We start from the raw sequence: 20560 nt of genomic DNA, 5'->3' as shown, positions 1-20560 counted from the left end.
AGCATCATCACCCATAAATCATTTCCGTACAAAAGGCCTCCTTAGACCAATTTTGTATTGCAATTTTCCTTGCAACATACGCAAATCAGACCATAAAAAGATGGACCCAATTTATTGTCAAAATGTTTAATCAACCAAAAGGAGGCATGTCATTCAACCCCAAGTGACCTCTTGAAAAACCATACGCTTTCATAGTACTGACCAACCATATGTAACAAAGAGAAATGAAGTCGAGATCTGTTGATATATGTACTGAGCTCTTAAGTTAAAAGACGAAACTATAGGATTGTCAACATCCATTGCAACGGCTGAGAACCAGACATATAAGGAAGAGTGGTACATACCTGAATTGATTCGTAGTACATTCTTGGTCCTTCGTCGTAACTATCTACTTCCGATGCCTCTGCAACTCCATAATCCTTGTCCCAATATAATTATAAAAGACTTTTCCTTACAATCACGTGTCATTACTCTAGAACCACAGAATGACTCCTTGACCTTCCACTCAACTAGGCAGGGTGCAACGGTTATCACTCTAAATTTTAGTATATTACATAGAAGAACCGCCAGAAGTAACTCACTAATGACCTATCCTAGTATTTAGAAGCTGCAGTCATAGCCAAAATACCATCAACGGAAGATAAAACAAGAAGACAACCAAGCGATTTGGAGAATAGACTGTTGAAGCAGACCTTGAAAACTGAACAGAGCCAGTAAAGCCTCCTGCATTGTTGGTCACTGGACTTCTAGTTGGTACAGAAATATTCTTGCAAGATCCAGAAGGTGCTCCAGCCTGCGAAAATCAAACAGTAGAGTGGTTTACAGTTTTCCTTACTCCGAAAATTGGCGTGTCATCACAAGGGTATGGGTAAATCAGTAGAAGTACCCTAAAGTTTTAGACAGATCGGAAATGTTTGAATATTTGGTGAGCTTTTGGATTATTGCTAAGGTTGGACAAAGTAGGACTCATGCCACGAGCTTTTAACCACCGATTTGGATCATAAAAAGCAATAAAGAAGTTCATAAATAACAAAATGAATGTGGAAACAAGTTATACAAACAAACCTGGCAGGCACTGACAGTACTACACCCGCAAAGCACTGGACCATTCATTCTATCAACAGCATCAAACACACCTCCTCCATCACTCCTCTGCATTGATATCATTTTATCCTTAGTTAAAATTCCTAGTTGGATGATGTTTTAGTATGTGCTTGTCCCTAGCTAAAATTTTCATACCATGTAAAAGTTGACTGCCAAAAAATTCGGCATCACCCCTGCAGCTTTATAACAGGTACTGACCATCTGCTCCAGTGGAGTTGAATGCTCTTCGCAAGCTTCAGCTTCAACAGGATATGTTGGGAAATAATTTTGAAAGAAAAGAGATGCACTTTTTGAATTCAGAGGCTTTGATTCTTTTCTCTTCGGGCATGAGCCTGGTTTTACCCCAGGATCTCCAGCTGAAACCCAATAAACAGGCTATTAACTATAAAATTCAAATATAATTTGAAGATGCAATGATATATCATTTATAAGTACCTTCGTTTTCCACCATGTATTTCCACTGGTAAGCTACTCCTTCCTGTGCTTCCTTTGAAGCATCAGACGTAAAAACAAGAAGCCGATGATTCTCTTGCACCATTTCAGTAACAGTGGGCCAATCTTCACCCTTTCTTGGCATTTTCGCTACAGGAAACCAATACTTATTTAACCCAGCATTGGTAAACAATGTCGTTAACCCTTTTGGAGTTTTCACGTAGTCCTCAATTATAATGGTCACAATCTCTGTCGGGTTCTGACTTAAAAATGTTTCCACTTCCGTCAAAGTGTTAATTGCAGGTTGCTGAGAAAAATCCAATGGACACATCATAAACAACCTCGCAAAACTATAACCATAAAATTCACATAATAAGTCATACATTGATAAGAGGGAAGAGAGATTACAAATGCAGTGAAGTTGAAACATTGCCCCTTAAAGGAATGACAAAGCCAGATATCATTCTCAAAATCGTACATATCCAACATCAGCCCTCTCACTCCATTCTAAAAACAATATGGCATAAGTTAATACTCATAAACGAATAATTAATGAATAAAACAAGCAGACAGTTTCATTATAATTTTGGATTCGAATAAAAAAAGCTAAAGAAATGAATGACATTCCAAACGTATATGTTCTAGTGACTTGATCCTTTCATTTTTTCGTTATAAAGAATATACCGAAAACAGCAAAGTTAAAACTTAAAAGCAAGGGCACATACTCTCAACTGGTTAGTAACAGTGTCCTCTTGGTTGTAAAATGTGAGTCTTTGAACACCAGGCACGGGCGGTGCATCAACGATGCTGAAAGAATTATGAGTCGCCAACCATGTGTACTTGTTGAATGGCAACCCATTAATCTAAAACACCATTCCAAAAAACAGCACAAACCCATCATCAAATTCACAAAAACCAAAAATGGGCAGACATAAATTTCTTGAATTTAGCTCAAAATATACAAAGCCATAAAAAATTTACAAATTTTAAGTCGAAAATGCTCACAATTGAAGTCGGTACGATTGCTTGGCCTCTGGTGCAAACGGGCTGATTCTTACCGGAAGCAGGGCAGTTGCCACAGTAAAGACCCGGCCCGCAGTCCGTCGCCGCCGCACAAGCATCTAGAACCTGCAAAATATCAACGCTTCAGCTCAAATTCCGAGAGAAAATGTGAGATTGTGCAGATCTTTGCGGGGAGAAAAGACAGAAACCTGGCAATTGCCGTTGGAGCAAGCAGTGGAACTGGTGGCCAGGACTGAGAAGAGTAGCAGGAAGAGGACGACAGTTGACGAGGCTCTGGATACGCCGCCTCGTTCCGCCGAGCACGGTGGCATGGTAGCTTGTGGTTCTGCAGAAAGCTCCAGAAATCCACCGCCCAGAGAGAGAGGGAGTGAGAAGTTTCGGAGAGAAAGCAAAAGAAAGAGAGAACTTTTACTGTAGAGAGGGGAGGGTGACAAGTTTTTGGGTGTGAAACGCGGGCTTTTTCACCTTTGCGTTTTTCTGACTAACAAAAAAGCCTTTAGTTTTCGTTTTCTTTTTTTATGGAAGTGCCAAGTTCCTATATCTGTCTATTTGTACAATTGTTTATATTATTTTTCTCATACAGATGGATTATCCACACATTTGAGTTTTTTCTTTATTAGAAAAATAATATTAAATAATAGTACAAATAGATGATAAAAATAACATTTTCGTTTTTTTTTTCTTCCGTTGATGGTTTAGTTAGTTGACTATTGTTACATACTCGCAAATTTGGTGTTTATTATTTTTTTTTAGTACATCGATATTTTTTACGCTAAGAAGTTGAGTTTGGTTAAGCCACACAATGGACAACTGGTGTTTATTATTATTTACCAGTAATAGGGATGTTGGAGAAGTTATAAAGATGAAGAGAAAAAAAAGTTGGTAAAGTTATTTTTGAACGAGGGGAATTATTTTTTTTACTCTTTTAAATTTATTTTGATAACACATGGGTGAAAGAAAAACAATAAAACTTTTGTTCAACTAAATTACTTTTATGTTCATATTTTTTTAAAATATTTTCTTTCAATTTTTTTATCAAGAAAAATAACTTCAAATAAAGGAAAATTCCTCTACTACAAGTACAACCACGGCCCAAGCAATCAAAATTGAGGGCAGCTAGAGAGGGAAGACATTGATTCCCAAAGTGGGGTTTAACAATGGTGAGAACACATCCGCCACGAATATTCTTAATTATGGTCCCTTGAAACCGCACAAATAATAAGTTTTAAATCTCTCTCCCATCAAAATGTTTTGAATCCCTTTACGTCTATCAAACCTTAGACCGTCCCTCAATCCTATTTTCTTTCAATTATGCATGAAAGAATACCATTATATTTGTTCTCGATTTTTTGTCAGACAAAAAAGATTTTATTAATAAATAATATAGATAATTAAGCTTCTTATGCTTCTGCAATCTTTAAAAACACACTCTAGAAACTGATCTTTATACAAAATGGTTATATTGGCCTTGCAACAAGCCTAAATTAATTTGTCATATAATTGATATTATACACTTTTAGTTATGTCTGTGGCTGTTTGTCTTTTAAAAGAGTAATGCTATTTATACCATGTTTTTATACCACATTTTCATATCATCTTAGGTGGCATTTGATGTGAACAATCACATTATTTGAATTAATCAGATTTTTAAATTTAGTTTATTATTTAATAAATTAATAATTAAGAAAAACTAGTTAATTAAATGATGATTGTGGTATACGAGGAATGTTTCTTCTTTATTTCCTTGGGTTTTGCAAATTTTTCAAATGATGTAACTGTCCACATCAGATACTACCTAAAGTGATATAAAAATGTAATATAAAAACATGATATGAATATCATTACTCCTTTTAAAAGCTTTTGGAATTTCCTCACCCCATGATGACATTGCGAAGTTACATTTTAGTGCCTCTCACATGGTGGGGTTGCGGGTAGGTCTTGTGTCTGGTCAGCGACTTCAAGCGTAGAGCAGGAGAGATTTCTCAAATAGCAACACGAGCCTGTACGTCATAAGTCAAATGAACAAAATATTTTTTCTTCAAGCGTTATTTTACTTATATAATAATATATGATATATTTTCGTGTTATAGACATACTAAAAAATTCTAAAAAAACAGGACACTCAGTGTGGGATTATCTGCGTATGTCGTCACGCAATTTCGTTTGTAGGCTTGTGTGTAGTTCATACTACCTAACAAGAAACATAATTCTAAGCTCAATAATGTAATGCGGTTAGGTTGGTTTGTCAAGAAATGCAGCCTGGTTGTTGTATTATACAAGTTTTGGGCACGTAGCCAGTTTGACAATGCTAGTACTTTTTAGGAGGATATTTTATTGCAAGTGATTTGTAGGCCAGTTAGTTAAGAGCGTTTGTTCTTGCATTTAAGGTTTCTTGTTCGAGTTTTCATCTTTGTGAATTTAGTGTAAATTATCCAATTGTTGTGAACAAAAAAAAGGATACTTTATTTATTTGATATAGTTTAAACTATAGAGAGGAAATTCAAACTCTTTTATGAAGAATGGTGTTTTTTCAATTTATAGAGAAAAATTCAAAATTGGGTGTATCGAAGAATCATATTCACTATAGCCAATGCATTTATGTGTGCTATTTGATGTTGCTTTTAAAATGGTAAAAAGCTTTTACATATAGCCAAATCGCTTGTTGAATTATATTAGAGTTTATTTGGGGTTGCCTTCGAAATGGCTAAGAGTGTTTTCTAACAACTAAAAAAAAATATTTTGATCGTGTTTGACAAAAAAAGAAATAGAGATGCTTTATGATATTCTTGCAACATACTAAATCTTTTATAAGATTTGATATTAGATTGGAATCTTGAAGAGCTTATATAGATTATAATGTTTTGAAAGACAAATATTATCCTGAGCTGCAGATCGAGCAATATGCCAACGTAATTCTTATCCATCAAAGTCTTATGGTATTAAAGAACCATGTTAATTGTAAATCATGAGTAAAATACTCAAATGATTAACCAATATTTGGACACTAAGAAAGATGATCCATCCTCTAATAGGATTCTGTGAATCGATACTTGGTCCGGAAGTACCATATTTTAGTGAAGTATGCATCTTACTATATCAAGTGCAATACACTGAATTAGATGTTACATTTCTAGTGAATCACAATACCAAGAAATGGGTATTGAAATGAAATGAAGCTTATCTATTGATTCTAATAGTTACTCATATCATCAAGGACTATTCAACCACATTTTCCCATTAATGTCTACAAATTGTAATAGTATTGGCCAAATTGAAAAGAGGCAAATTCTATCTTTGAGAGCAATGTGAAATAAGTGAACCTATAGCTTGAACCCCAAGTATTATTATTGGGTGTACATAAATGCGATTATATTCTCCCATTCTAGATCAACCACATTCTATAAGTATAGCATTTTTTGAAACGTGAGACTTATGGCATGTGTTCAAACTATATTTCTCGGAAGCGATTTGTTAACGTATGGAAAGGCGAAATTCTTTATTAAATTTCAAAGTACGAGTATGAATCTTATAATATCTCTCTATTTCATAGTTTATTCTACCCATATATCCCGAATTTGAAACTTTCCCCTCCCCTAGTCACCAATATTAAGTACTAGTTTGGTACTGAGATGCTTTTATAAAAAAATAGGTATAAAAAAAAAAGTTGAGCTCAAAAAAATGTTTGATAAACACTTAAAAATAGCTTATTTTCAAAGTTATGAGTGAAAATAAGCTGAAAACGTGAAGCAGCAAAAATAAGTTTATTCTCACAGCACAGCAGAAACAGTTTTTTTTTTTCAAAGCAAAGCATTACCAAACCAATCCCAAACGAAACATATAAGCATTTTTTTGTAATTCCCGAAGTAGCACCTTATACCTCCACTTCTAAGTGCCATTTTATGTAGTAAGTTCTTATCGTGCTTCTAATAATTTAGCAGAAGCATTTCCAAACAAGTTCTTCATCATTCTAGTCAATGTATTCGGTGACATATACACCTGTGTTTTAAATAATAAGATCATGCCATTTAAATAAAATTAGCTTTTGGAATAACCATGAATTGTTAGAAAATGTAATTCAATTTTTCTGTTTTGAGAAGGCAATGGCCTCTCTCTCCAACAAAATGATCACGAATACATCTGTGGTCAATGAAAATGATGCATCTTCTCTACCTCTAAAAGAATGGCCAAAGAAAGAATCGTAAATCTACTGATTCAAATTAATCTTCCGGCTAAGCAAGCTTCTTCGCACGACCACTTGAAGGAGCTCCATCGTCCTTTTTTGACCCGGATGCCTCAGGCTTCCGCGCCCAAGCAGGAGCTCTGTCAGGCTCATAACGGTAATCATAGAAAAGTTCCTCTCCTGCAGCAATTCGTTCCTTGGCAAATATGCCCACCCTGTGATCTCCCGCAACCATAATGACCTGCCATGGACGGGTTCATTGTCATATCCAAAATTTTTTTAGAGGGAAAAAAGAACGAGAAAAGATGTCAAAAGGGTACCTTCGCATAGCAATTTGGATCTGGAGAATGGTTGGCAAACTTCAATTTATCACCCTTTCGATAAGCATCAAGGACAAACTGCACAAGACAAATGCTTATTTCATGCCGTTGAACAATAGGAGGTTAGATATGACGTGGAATCAAAAGGTGTTGATATACATGCCTGATCGTTCAGATTGAAGAGAAATGATGAATTTTCACGGTCATATATTTTTCCACGCTTATCTGCTTCGCGATGTGAGATCAACTCCCCAGTATACTCACCAAGGTATTCGTGTTTGGGGACACTATTCTGAAGGGTGGCAAGGAAAATAAGCCAGCGCAAAAGGAAAAGCACACACAAGATATCATTAAAATGGAACACTACCTTCAAGAACGCACCCCAGCCAGATATGTCAGATCTTCCAAGTAAGACCTGAAGATAAATTAGGATAAAAGCAGTCATTACTATAGGACTTCAATCATTTGAGTATTCCTTCCGCAACTTCAACAACCCGTGAAGTAAATTTTTCACATAATGCGCTAGATTTTGACCATGCATCTATAGAAGGAAAGAAAAAGAAATGAAACAGTAAAGAGGCGTGTGATTACCCTTTGCTGTTGTTTCAGAAGAAGCTTCATATTTCTACACTCATAATTGTCACCTCTTTGGCTTGGAACCCCAAGGGTACCGTCACCGCAACTGAAAAATGAAATTTGACAGGTCCGTATGTTGAAAGTTTAACAGAGAAAAAATGCAGCCCACATTTGTATGAATTTATTTCTTAGTCACACAGCACCTACTGCTCCTACCTTCATATATTCCATATACATAAGCCTATGATAAGTTATATTGTCCAAACCCTGCACATACTTATAGCATAAAATGCCACACCATTCTGACTTATTAGATGAATTTCAACCTATTTGATCAAACTGTAAACTTCAGAAACGAATTCATACAGTAGAAAATGAGCATTGTTCACGCAATCACCAGAATGGTGGAAAATCTTTAAGGGATTAATTGAATTTGCTACCACTTAATTATGCCTATCCGATTCAAAAATGTGAAAATGGTGTAGACATACAGAGCCATAGATTAGGCATAGAAAATTTAAATGTGTTCCTAATTTCAGCATTGCAAATAAAAACGGTTAAAGTTGAATGTGCTCAAAACTAAAAGTTATAAATCCGATCACAACGAGGCATGAGCTGTCTGAAGCACATCAATAATGCCATGCGTCATAGTCCAGGCTCCAAACACATCACTAAGTAACACGAAAAGATTTTTCACCAAACAAAAAGTTATAAGCGCACCTGACCCAGCAATTCCTACAAACATCCGGATCGCATTCCCTGTCTGCAGCAAAACAAGGACACTGACGGCTTCGGCATTGACTTTTAGCACAATGACAGCCTCTAAATCTATTCTTGCAAGTCTTTGGACACCTAGACAAATAAGTTTGAGCAGATAAGTTTGGAATTATCATTGGAAAGGCCAAAATTTGACGGACATGAACTAAAGAAATAATTAAATCTATGAAGCCAAATCAATGAGGTCAGCTGTAGAGCAAGAGAAAATTTTACAAAAGCCATTGAGTTATCTGTCCTTTTTCAGAAATATAATTATCAGGAAAAAGAAAAGCTCACCCGCAGTACTTCTCGCAACAAGTCCCATTTTGTAGACAAGAACACTGCTTTCCACAAGCTGTTTGGCAAGTACATGGATTATACTGCCTGCAAGGCTGATCTTTTCTCTCAGTAATTCGTTTCCTGATTGAATGGTAAGCAGCAGATTTCCAAGTATACTTCAAACGACGAACTCTACCCCTTCTACGTAAAAATTTTGATCTTCTTCTAGCTTCATTATTACCCTAAAGTTCGTTTCAACATAGACAAAATAGAATCACTTGTTTGGGCAGAGAGGGTTCTGTCATAAGTAGACAAGCCTATAAAAAAAAGGGACTATAAATCCATTAAAGTCAACCTTGGAATACCCTTCAACAAGGGAGTTTGCAGCATCACCTGCTTGGCAGGACATCTTACTCTCTGAGTAATTCATATACTGAAACACTTCCCAACACGTTTTCATACCATTTAAAATGTTCCTTGCTATTAAGCAGCTGCGATGAGAGATGTGAAACCCATTATAAGATGGAAACAAGAAAAAGTACATTAAGTAATTAATAAATCCAATGGGCTATCCAGACATATAGATGCAATTAAAATCAAAAGGAAACTCCCTACCACTGGCACAGTTGCACCTTATAATTCAAGAATGGATGTTCTTAACCAAATTTTTCTGTATCCACCTTAGGAACTTCCCTAGACGATACAGTAGATTGATTACAAAACTATAGGATGCTAAACATTACAAGGTCAAGGCATACCCACATCAAAACAAAAAATTAAGACATACTCGTGAACTCTTTTCTTTTCATTACTTATTTTATTTTGAGGAGGAGGGGGTGGCATTGTGTGTCTGGGTTGCTGCTCTTTGTGCAGATAAGTTTACATGTATCTAACTAATATCCAACATCAGTACCATTAACTAATTACATACACAACAGAGAAGAAATCAACTAAAGAAAACACATTACATGCACTGACCTGTTGCTGCCAAATATCTCTCTGCCTTTCTCAAAAAGGCCCTTCTCAATGGTTTTCCATGTTTTATCATCACTTAATTCTTGTTTATATATGTTTTCATCAACACATTCTTCTCTCCTCAAATTGTCATCACTACTTGTGGCAGGTGGATCAGCGATCATCTCATCCAATGCACCATCAAGAGATTCACCCTGAACAACTGTATTACTGCCCTTGGCAGGTGATTCCTTCCTCCTAAATCCTCCACTGGTAGAAGATTTCAGATTCTTTTGTGAAGAAGAACTAGTGTCTTCATTATCTTTGGATGAATTAGATCTAAACTTCATATCACTTGAACAAAGACCAACATTAACAATGGAATCGGAATCAGAAACCACCATTTTCTTCTGCCTCTTCTGCATGCAAACTAAAACACGTTCTGCAACTCTCTTGCTGTTCCTCTTACGAATTCCACTTTTTCCAGCTAGCTTAGTCTTTTTGGGCGATGGATGATTTTTATCACTACCCTGCCTGGATCCATTCTCTGAATCACTGCTTTCCGAGATGTTTTTTGCATTTGATGAAGCACTTTCACTTTGTCCAGACTTTGACTTCTTTCTAGAAGATTTCTTTCTGGTTGATATTTGAGCACTAGCACCATCCATTGACGTGGCATTTTTTTCTTCAGGATCACCGTTGCTCACTCTAGCAATTCTTTCAGACTTCAGTACCTAAAATGAGACAATTTGAAACCACATAATCATTTTTTGCCATTTCTTTACACAATTCCCAGCTACACATCACAGTAATCACGTGCACGACACATACTGATCTATAGCAATTCGGACCGCATGATACTTTTTCGTCATCTGGGGGTCTCCACAGAGGTTGTTTCTCAATCTGACAATAAATTTTATCAGCACAGGATATAAAAGTCCGGTGTCACGGTCAGATAGCTATTAAAAAATTACTTACAGGAAAGACAAGATCCTGTGAACATCCATGTAATCTGCAATCAAATACCTGCCAAAAAGAAACAACCGCAGATCGGAGTTAGAAAAGATAACCCAACAAACATGCAATTGAAAGTAGAAATAGAATACTTACTAGGCAGCGACGACAAAATAGGTTGTCAAATGAATCAAGAGCTGCATCCAGATCTTTATCAAGAAAAGAATTCCCAATTTGTGAAATGTCTTCAGTATCCCTATTCTTACAACCCCCCGAAGCCTCCTTTTCCTTTAAGAGAGTATCATATCTTGCCTGTATAAGATGTTTGATGGAGTTTCATATCTCTGTAAAGCCAGCACAAAGCAAATGGGAAACGGCTGGACCAAAGCTTACACTGACTGGTTTTTATCATGTTACAAATTGGAAACAAGCATGGCAGAATGGCAAGCATTCCTGCAAAATAGAAAAAAGAAACTTCCATACCTTGACTTCAGATGGACTTCTAGAGAAATATTGTGCTAATGACTCCAGCATTGGATCAGAGAAGCCAACTTCTTTTATAGCCGAGCTGGTAAATTCAATGAAACGTCCATAAAACAATTAGTTCACTTTTCATACCGTAAACAAGCACATACAATTTCAAAATTGAGATTCAACATATGTTTAAGGAAAATATATCAAACTGAAATTATTATGTCAAGATGAGAACTTAGGTCTTGGACTAATATTATTGCAATAGAGGACTGAATATAAAGGTCAGTTCAGTTCACATTTATATGGTTTCCGAATAATGAAAAGAAATAAAATAATAATTCAATTAACTCAACTGTACCCAGTACAAAATGGACTTTGGTTTTTTCTCCCTTACAATGTTGTACGTTCAAAATTGACCAAGCTATTATAAAACTGTGTCCATCCCAGAGAGAGAGTGACAGGCACTAAACAAATTTAACTCTTCCGCTAAAGCTAAGGACTATAACAATAAATTAGGTCAGTGAAAGCCACTTTAAGTGGTATTATTGGCTAAGACAAAATATTCTAGGATTGGATGTTGATAACTTATATATGTACCTACACCATATTAGGCCTGCACACAAAAGGAAATAAATCATAGTTTATCACATTAGTACACATGGTTATACCAACCGAAGTATAAAGTCTTCAGATTCAACAAAAACCCTTTTTTCCTCTTCTTCATCAACTGCTTCCTCCTCACTATCACTACATATAAGCGCTTCACCTCCATTTTGATCATAATAAATTCTTCTTCGACCTACCACTGACTGATCTTCTGTCATTCTTTGGTTTCTGTACCACATATCAAACAAAAAAAAAAAAAAAAACAATGATATCACAAATAGGCTCAAATGAATAGAAACGGAAAAAAAAATACAGACGGATTATATGACATGAGTTTCACATTGTTGAACAACAATGTAAATCATCAACTAAAAGAGGCCAAATCCAATGAACAGTAGAACTCAGTAACTACATGTTACCAAATCCAATTAATAGCGCAATACAAGATGACACAAAAGTCAAACGAACAAAGTGAAAAACGATATATATTTGAAACAGTAATTGATTGATTTTAATGATGAAATGATCTCTAAAAATTGCATGATCTAATTGGAAACATGGGAGAATAAGAGGAAAAAGAAACCAATAAATACAACGAATCTTATCTTGCTTATAGCAAAAGGTTGAAGACATAATAGTAAATGTTTTCTCTTGTCCGGAATATTAAATCTATTTCAACCAGTCACTGCTATTCAATAAAATGTACATAAAATATTAGTTTGGAACTACAAAAAGAGTATGACAAATGAGACTGATTCCCTTTGTACTATTTCAATCTCTTTTCAATTTCTTTCCATGAACATAGATTAAACTATACAATATACTTGCAACTAGCTGACGTTCTGTAGAAGGACCTCAAATTTCATTAATCAACTTATACATTTAATCTTTTTGGTGTTCCAGAATGTAAAACATATTCCCCTTCACACAAGCAAACAAGGACCATGGAGCATGTGATAGTGATATGCAACACAAGAATATAATTGAAGCTGAAGTATATGGGTCGTGAAAAGAATAGACCATGTGTAGGCTAAACCTGTCCAAAAATATCCATGTGGTATAAGGGGGTAGTCTTTTAACTTCCGGAAGCTTGATAGGACGAACAGAACTCTTGACTGCTACATTAGATTCTAGTAGAACTGCCGTGGACCCATGACCATCTTCTTGAGAGCTATCGTTGCTCCCATTGCTCAATTCAATTCCATTTTGCAAGGCAAATGCATCTTTTTGCCTCTTTGTCAATAGATCTACACTTCTACTAGCATCAGTTAACCTACTACTTCCTCTTTCCGTTGACAATTTATACATGTCGTTGGTGACACCAGCCAACTTCTGCTTGTTTACCTCCATTCTTTTCTGCAATGAGAAAATACTTAGTATTATGAGAACAAAAACCTGATGTAGTTCTATTACTTTCTGGTATCAATACAATGATCGCTATAAGATCCATGAAGATGCACCTTTATAGAAGTAGCCCGGTTAAAAACAACTTGCTTCTTTAGATTTTCTATGAGCAATGAAATCTCCTTCCGGGTTACATCCATGTTTTCTTGCGACCTCGTCATCTGCACAAACTAGATGTTAAGTGTGATCCAACTTATAACCCTACATCATAAAATACCCAGACAAAAAGTAGAATAAATAAGCAGGTAGAAGTCAAGCTGGAGTTGAATGAACACAGAACAAAGTGGTTTCAAGAGCGGGTAGCACTCTCTATCAACAATTTGAGCACAAAAAGCTATATCCAATCTTTCTATTGCAATAACTTTTTAAAATGCAAGCTAAGCAGGAAAAAATAAAACTACGTCCAGAACCGTCGGTTGGCGAAACTATTTTTTCAAATGCTGCAGTACCATTCCTAAGTTGAAAGGCATTCGTTGAAATTACATGGTAAATTAACCGAAACATATATAGCATCATCGAAATTGGCACTTCAAATCTAATGAAGCAGAAGCCAAATAAACAATGCTGCTACATATCTCTCCAAATCAACCCACATTGATAAAATTCCTACATATATGCACTTATATTACATGCATATTGAATGTATATAAATATAAAAAACAAATATATAGATATATATATATGTATGTATGTATATGTAAAGGCACGCACATTGACCAGATTAAACACAATACAAGAGCTTCCATTAATGGCATAATTTAAGCAGAGTTTTCATTGATTTACAGAGAGAAAGAGATCGAGCAGGAGAGCCGAAGGATTATACCGGAGGGTCCTCGTGAAGCTCCGATCTATTGGCGGAAGCTGAAGGCGAAGCCTTCGACGCCATTGTTGGCGGCGAAGCTGGGGGAGGTTATTCGGGCCGGGAACGCAATTTTGGACCGGATCGGATCCGATTCGTACAGAGGCAGTCCTGGGTAAGACTGGGGAAGTGTACGGTACGGTAGGGTTTGGGACAGAGGAATTTGGCGGGTCGGGCTTGAAACGCTAATCAGGTCTCAATGTGGGAGGGACCGGCGGAGGATTTTTGGCCGTTTTAACGGGGACGTAATTTCATTTATTTATTTTATAAAAACAAAAAGTGAAAATTAGAATTAGATGCCATCGTCCAGACGTTTTTAACTGAACATTTATGCTTTTTTTAGTTTTTTATTAAAGAAAATTAAAGAAAAAGATTGAAACCTGAATTTTAACAATAAAGATAAAATAAAGAATAAAGTGGATAATACTAAGATTGATTTTTTAGTGCAAAAATATGGTTTTTCGTTAAAGTGAACAATACCGGAAGCTTTTCGTTAAAGTTCCCATTTTATTAAGCTTTTAAGAGCTCGTTTGGATGTACTTTTAAAATGACTGAAAGCATTTTAGTAAAAAATGTTTTTTGAACCAATCCTTAGTAAAAATAAAAGTAAATTCTGGAAAAGCACTTAAAGTGCTTCTTAGAAGAAGCACATAACTGATGCTTCTTGCAGAAAGCACTTTAAGTGTTTTTGAAACCAAAAAACATTTTCTCTAAAGTGCTTTCAATCATTTTAAAAGCACACCCAAAAGAGTTTTTTTGTTAAAGTGAACAGTACCGAAAACTTTTCTTTAAAGTTTCATTTTTATTAAGCTTTTAAGAGCTCATTTGGATTAAGCTTTTAAAATAATTGAAAGCACTTTTAGTGAAAATGTTTTTGAAATCAATCCTTAATAAAAATGCAAGCAAATTCTGGAAAAACATTTAAAGTGCTTCCTGGAAAAAGCACATAACTGATGCTTCTTGCAGAAAGTACTTTAAGTGTTTTTAGAACCAAAAAACATTTTCTCTAAAGTGTTTTCAATCATTTTAAAAGCACATCCAAAATAGCCCTAAGTTTTTTGATTAAGATTCTTTGACTCGAGCCATTTTCATTTTAATTGAGTTTAATTACATTTCAATTTCAATATTTTATAGCTTATTATATTAACATCTCACACATTGTTGAATACACCCCACATTTGTTTTTTCAATTAAAATTTTTCTTAATACATCTCAAATACTTTTCAATTGTTTGAACTTTGAATACACCCCACATACTTAGATTTAATAAAATGCCTCAAAAAGGAGTTATTGTTCTTATTATATTTAAAAAAAAAAATCAACTTGTGCATAATATTCTTGATATGCATTCAAGTAGTGAATTTTCTCTATTGAAAAGAATTGGTAGTCTTCCAAAAAAATGGTGGAGAGGGAAGGAACATAGTATATAATCACTTGTATTTGATAATTACATTAACTGTAATTCTATCAATTGCTACTACTTCAGTGGAGAGTCTTTTCCGCTATAAATATTGTGAAAAGTTCACTGCATAACCGAAAGGAAGATCAATGGTTGAGTGATAGCATAATAGTTTATACATAGAGCAATGTTTTTTCTTTCATTAATAATGGAGATATAATGCAAGCGTTTTCAAAATATGAAAATGTTACGTCGTGAACAATTGTAACTTGTATTGTTATTTGTTTTATAAAATTATGAATGATGGAACTACGATTTTTTTTTAAGGTTATTATATGTCTGTAGACATCTAAATTTTAGGGAAATAAATGTTGACCAATGCATTAAAATTACAACCTTCATTCATTTCACCTACATCATACAATCACTTCATCTACAACCTTCACTCATTTCACCTACATCATACAATCACTTTACCTATAACCTTCACTCATTTCACCTACATCATTCATTTCACCTACATCATACAATCACTTTACCTATAACCTTCACTCATTTCACCTACATCATACACTTACTTCAACTACAACCTCCACTCATTTCACCTACATCATTCACTTACTTCATCTAAAAAAAAAGGATGGTGGTGGTTCATTTTCAAAGTCTATAAACAGGCTTCTTCATCAAGGGATCAAGGGAGGAATTGACATATACATTTCTCTACTCCCAAATTGGAAGAGAATTCCCCAAATCCTTGAAGCTTTGAAACTCTAAAAGCTTTCAAGCATCCAAGTTCCCAAATTCCCAAGAATCCCGAAGGATCAAGAAAGCTCTCTTTGTTCTTCGTCAAATCCTTGAAGAAATCCACACAACTGTTCATCAAGACCAAGCCCCGAAGGCCCTTGAAGATCCGTTCATCATCGTTCATCCTAAGATCAAGCCTTGACGGCCCTTTGGATCAACAACATCAACAAATCCACACCATTATTCATCCCTAGACCAAACCCCGACGGCCCATTGGATTAACAACTTATTCACAAATATACACCTTACGAAGATAGAATCAGAGGATCAAATTGTAAAAGAGATTGTAACCCTAAAATTAATACAAAATATTATTTTGTATACGTGTTCTTGTTTCTTTCATCGCAAGAATATTCATGTTTACAATGTCTAAGAAACGTTTGTGAATTTTTACATGGGATCCTCTAAATAATATTTATCTTATATCTGCCACAGCCAACATCAAATAAAACATACCAACTCCGAATTAAAACATACCCAATGATTAAACTATATCAAAAATGCATATTTCATCATTTTGGAATAGTTTAAAAATACGTTTGATTCAAAGAAAATGTTCTGGTAGCTAAGTCTGAAACAACTTTTAATTTAATTGGAGATAAATCCAATAACTATAGATTACATAATTTTGAATCAACAAAAAGGGTATTGGACCTTGATTAGTAAAAGAAACTTTCAATCAAAAACTTAAGGCATAGATGTTTAGTGGAATGAATTCAGAACTCGGGCGTTTGTATTAAAATATCTCAAAAAAATAAAAATAAAAAATTGAATGAGTGTGCTCTTTTAAATATTTTTTTTATTGGTAGGAAATTGTGTTTTTTTGGGTCAGTGAGAAAGTGGAAAAAATGCAATAAATTGCGACGGGGGAATAATCATTGTCTATTTTGAATGCGTCTCTAATCATTAATATTCTTTGATTGAAAGTTTACTAGTTTTTCAACTTTCTATCAAAGTCCTCTTGAGTCTTGAGTTTGTACCCTTAATCTATTATTATTAATAGGTTTTTATCTCAGCTTTTTTTATTTTTAAAATAAAAAATTGTATTTTTTCAAGATAATTAATTCTTGTTGTCATTCAATTGTTATAATTAGTTGTCTGAAATCAATTTATTTGTTGAAACCAAATTTGCGCACTGCTGTGGATGGAAGAAATTTGACTTTTTGCAAAGAGAAAACACCCACGATTAACCTTGGGCCGGTGGAACATCGGTCAAAGGCTATGCAACGGTTAAGTTAATAAGCAACTAGTCATGTGTGTACACGTTATATGTGTGTAATTAAATTTGACTATTTTTTGTTATAAAAATATTTATATCACTTCTTCTTCCTTAAAAAAAAAAAAAAAAAAAACACTTTCGAAAAAAATTTTGGGCGTGGAACTTTGAAGAAGAGGTTGGGGGTGGTTTTAAAGTGGGAGACGTGGGTTTAAAGAAAAAACCTCCTTCATTTTTTATTTTTTAAATAGGATGTGTCATGTTTACCTAGCTGTGAGGTTCGTGTAAAAATTGAAAATTTAAGTGATATGTAATTACTAAATTGCCATATCTTTTAATTTTGTTTAGCTTTGATGAAAGGGTTAGAATAGTAATTTTATAGAGTTTTGGTTGATAAATAGACTTCTATTAATAGGTAGCTTAGATATTTAAAAAAATATATATATCAACTTGGGCATTATATTCTTGATTTGCGTTCAAGTAGTGAATATTGAAATTGGTAGTCTTTCCAAAAAATGGTGAAGAGGGAAGGAACATAGTAATCATGTGTATTTGCTAATTATATTAACTTTAATTCTATCGGTTACTACTACTTCAGTGGAGAGCCTTTTCCGCTATGAATGTTGTGAAAAGTTCTAAGTAATCGAAGGGAAGATCAATGATTGAGTGATAGCATAATAGTTTATACAAATATCATTGTTTTTTCCTTCATTGATAATGGAGATATTAATGCGGTGTTTTCAAAATATGAAAACGAAACATCGTGGACAATTGTAATTTGTATTGTAATTTTTTTTTATAAAATTATGAATGATGGAACTACAGTTTTTTTAAGGTTATTATATGTCTAAGAAATGTTTGTGAATTTTTACATGTGACCCTCTGAATAATATTTCCTAGATCTGTCATGCCAACATCAAATAAAAATGTACCAACTCCGAATTAAAATGTACCCAATAATTCAACTATATCAAAAATGCATATTTCCAAAAGGGGATGTTTTGATGTAGTCCCTCGTTTTTAACTTTTAAGGCTTCTTAGACTAAAGATCTGTTTGTTTTAACAATTTGGTGCCATGTGTATCTTAATTTACCCATTTTGATGCACCTAAATTACATGACCTGCCATAGCTTTTAACAAATCTGATTTCGGTATCCAGTTTCTTTACGCCAAAAGAGAGGAGGTTCCTAAATTCTTGCTAATTGATGTCTCAGAGTTTTAATTAAAGAATAATATTGATTGTTCAAATTAATAAGAATTTGAATTTAAAGATATTAATCTTGTAAATTTAAAGATTTGAATTACAATAGTACACTAGTTACGCATTTAATTAGTCGATTTGGGAAACAATTTTCTAAAATTAGAATTCACTATTGTTCACCTAGGCTATTAAGATGGTCGACAATGATAAACTTCTGAACTCAACACCCCTACGATCAACTACAAATCATGAATGAATAGTTTTTTCTAAACTCAACGTACTGTAAGTTTTAAATGCCCTCTTTTCATAACAAATTTGTAATGTACCAGGTACTTAAGTGAATATTATGTTGACATATTGATCGTTGAGTTCAAAAATAATATGAATTTAGAACGTACTAGACGTTTCGTACATAAAGTTTTTATTTTTGAAATGTATCCTTCTGATGAAGCGTTATATAATGTGTGTTTGAGACATACCTATTGTTTGGCATGTCTTTATGTTATTTCAACAAGTAATGATTATTTGGTATTAAACTACCAACTCCGTAACAATTTAAAAAAACTCCATTAATTCGCTCAAATCTAGGGTTTGCCAATGTTCAAGCAGGTGTCTGCCGTGATTTGAAGTTGTTATTATGAACTATGGTACAAAACCACAGATTCTGAGTAGTTCAACCAAAAAACCAAAACACAAAGTCTGAGTACGTAGCTTGATTTTTAAGATGAATTAACAAAGTAAACACGGAAAGAAAACATAATGACGTTACTTTTTTAAGGGTTTTAATATGAGATGGAGCACTAGGCCGGGATTTATTTTAGCGATTTTAAATAGAAAACCTCTTAACAGTTTAGGCTTAATGCTCTGGGTGGTTTCGAACCGAATAAACTTACTTCTCATTTTTTTTAATTGTATCGAGTCAACTTACACCAATAAACGATGTAAGAAGAAAAATTGGAGATGCCGGTATAAGGAAGCATGAAATTATGAATTAAAATATGACAAGGACAAATTTAGAAGATGGAAAAAGTAAGGAAAATGATTTTCTCATACTTTTTTCTTCTCTTACAGACCTTTATTTGATTTCCCTTTGAATTCTTCAATTTGAAAACAAAATTTAAAAACGAAATGGTTATCAAACCGTCTATTTATTACAGATTCTTTATTCATCTAGAAAGCTTATAATACCAACCTTAACCTTTGGATATTTAACCAAATTGGTAATTTAATCTGCAAGACAGCTTCCAGACATGCAGGGTTTACTTCATGTGGCCACAGCCTCCATGAACTCTGCATCCTCTGCCATAGCATATAGAGTCTCAGGCAAAAGGCAAACTTCAAAATCAATCCATCTTCGGCCCCCGGAAAAACTGCTATTTTCCCATTCATTTTGTTAGCAGCTCCGCTTCGCACAGCAACCGGTCTCCCCCACCCAAAATCGTTACCATACACATTGAATCGCGGCGAGCTTCCTATGAGCAATGAAACACTACTAGTACTTGTTGGAATAGCATTCCTCATGTTTGGAACATACTAGCACTTGGGGCTTTTTCCCAATCCTTCAATATCTTCTTCACTTCCTCAGCTGTCAGGGAAGCAATCGTCTTGTTTATATGCAAAGCCGCCCAGCCTAGTCCGTGTTGTAAAAGCTCACATGCGGTGGACTTCACAGAAACTCCCTGAAGTGCATTTCCGAGGTACTCCTTTGGCAATGGTGCCTTCAATTTTTGTCTCAATCCTACTGCAACACGATAACTGATCACCTGATCAGGGTTGAGATGTCCACAACGAGTTATCGCTCGCCAGTGATGGGCCATGAGTGCTTGAAGGGATGAAATGTTGTTGGTGCCCATCTCAGCATTGGCCTTGGATTTGAGATGCGCAATCTTTTCTTTGGAAAAATGAAATACCCTTTGTAAAGAATTCAATGAGATCGGTCGAGCGACCTTATCTGAGATTCCGCTGTGTGAGAAGGGTATTGGAATTGGGAGATGAAACAAGCCATCAAGAAGTTGGCGA

The 20560-nt window shown here is 34.7% G+C and overlaps 2 protein-coding genes across 3 annotated transcripts; both read right to left on the bottom strand.

Moving 5' to 3' along the window:
* Positions 1-240: 240 nt before the first annotated feature.
* LOC103956948 (PI-PLC X domain-containing protein At5g67130) lies at positions 241-2934 on the bottom strand. Of its 2 annotated transcripts, XM_048575581.1 has the most exons (9): positions 2748-2934; positions 2542-2664; positions 2262-2399; positions 1945-2043; positions 1540-1843; positions 1240-1460; positions 1066-1152; positions 693-793; positions 241-607 (listed from the first exon to the last, which is right to left on the bottom strand). In XM_048575581.1, exons 1-9 carry the CDS (start codon positions 2868-2870, stop codon positions 601-603), a joined length of 1203 nt encoding a protein of 400 aa, XP_048431538.1. In that variant the 5' UTR covers positions 2871-2934; the 3' UTR covers positions 241-600. The 2 variants fall into 2 exon arrangements, with proteins under 2 accessions (XP_048431538.1, XP_009367285.2); XM_009369010.3 differs by having other exon boundaries at positions 241-793.
* A 3649-nt stretch (positions 2935-6583) lies between these two features.
* Positions 6584-14167, bottom strand: LOC103935244 (histone-lysine N-methyltransferase CLF). The gene is made up of 17 exons (XM_048575577.1): positions 13886-14167; positions 13119-13223; positions 12695-13014; positions 11725-11886; positions 11062-11146; positions 10735-10890; positions 10603-10650; positions 10456-10527; positions 9649-10358; positions 9026-9161; positions 8689-8912; positions 8356-8487; positions 7651-7741; positions 7427-7474; positions 7223-7351; positions 7060-7137; positions 6584-6980 (listed from the first exon to the last, which is right to left on the bottom strand). The coding sequence occupies exons 1-17, from the start codon at positions 13946-13948 to the stop codon at positions 6789-6791; spliced, it is 2751 nt and encodes a 916-aa protein (XP_048431534.1). The 5' UTR covers positions 13949-14167; the 3' UTR covers positions 6584-6788.
* Positions 14168-20560: the final 6393 nt, after the last annotated feature.

Source organism: the organism of the source record quoted next, unplaced genomic scaffold (genome assembly GCF_019419815.1).
Source record: "Pyrus x bretschneideri cultivar Hongxiangsu unplaced genomic scaffold, Pyrus_bretschneideri_v1 Contig8, whole genome shotgun sequence".
Taxonomy (NCBI): Eukaryota; Viridiplantae; Streptophyta; class Magnoliopsida; order Rosales; family Rosaceae; genus Pyrus; species Pyrus x bretschneideri.
The sequence above is the reverse complement of the archived record's forward strand: the minus strand, read 5'-3'. Positions and strand labels throughout refer to the sequence as shown.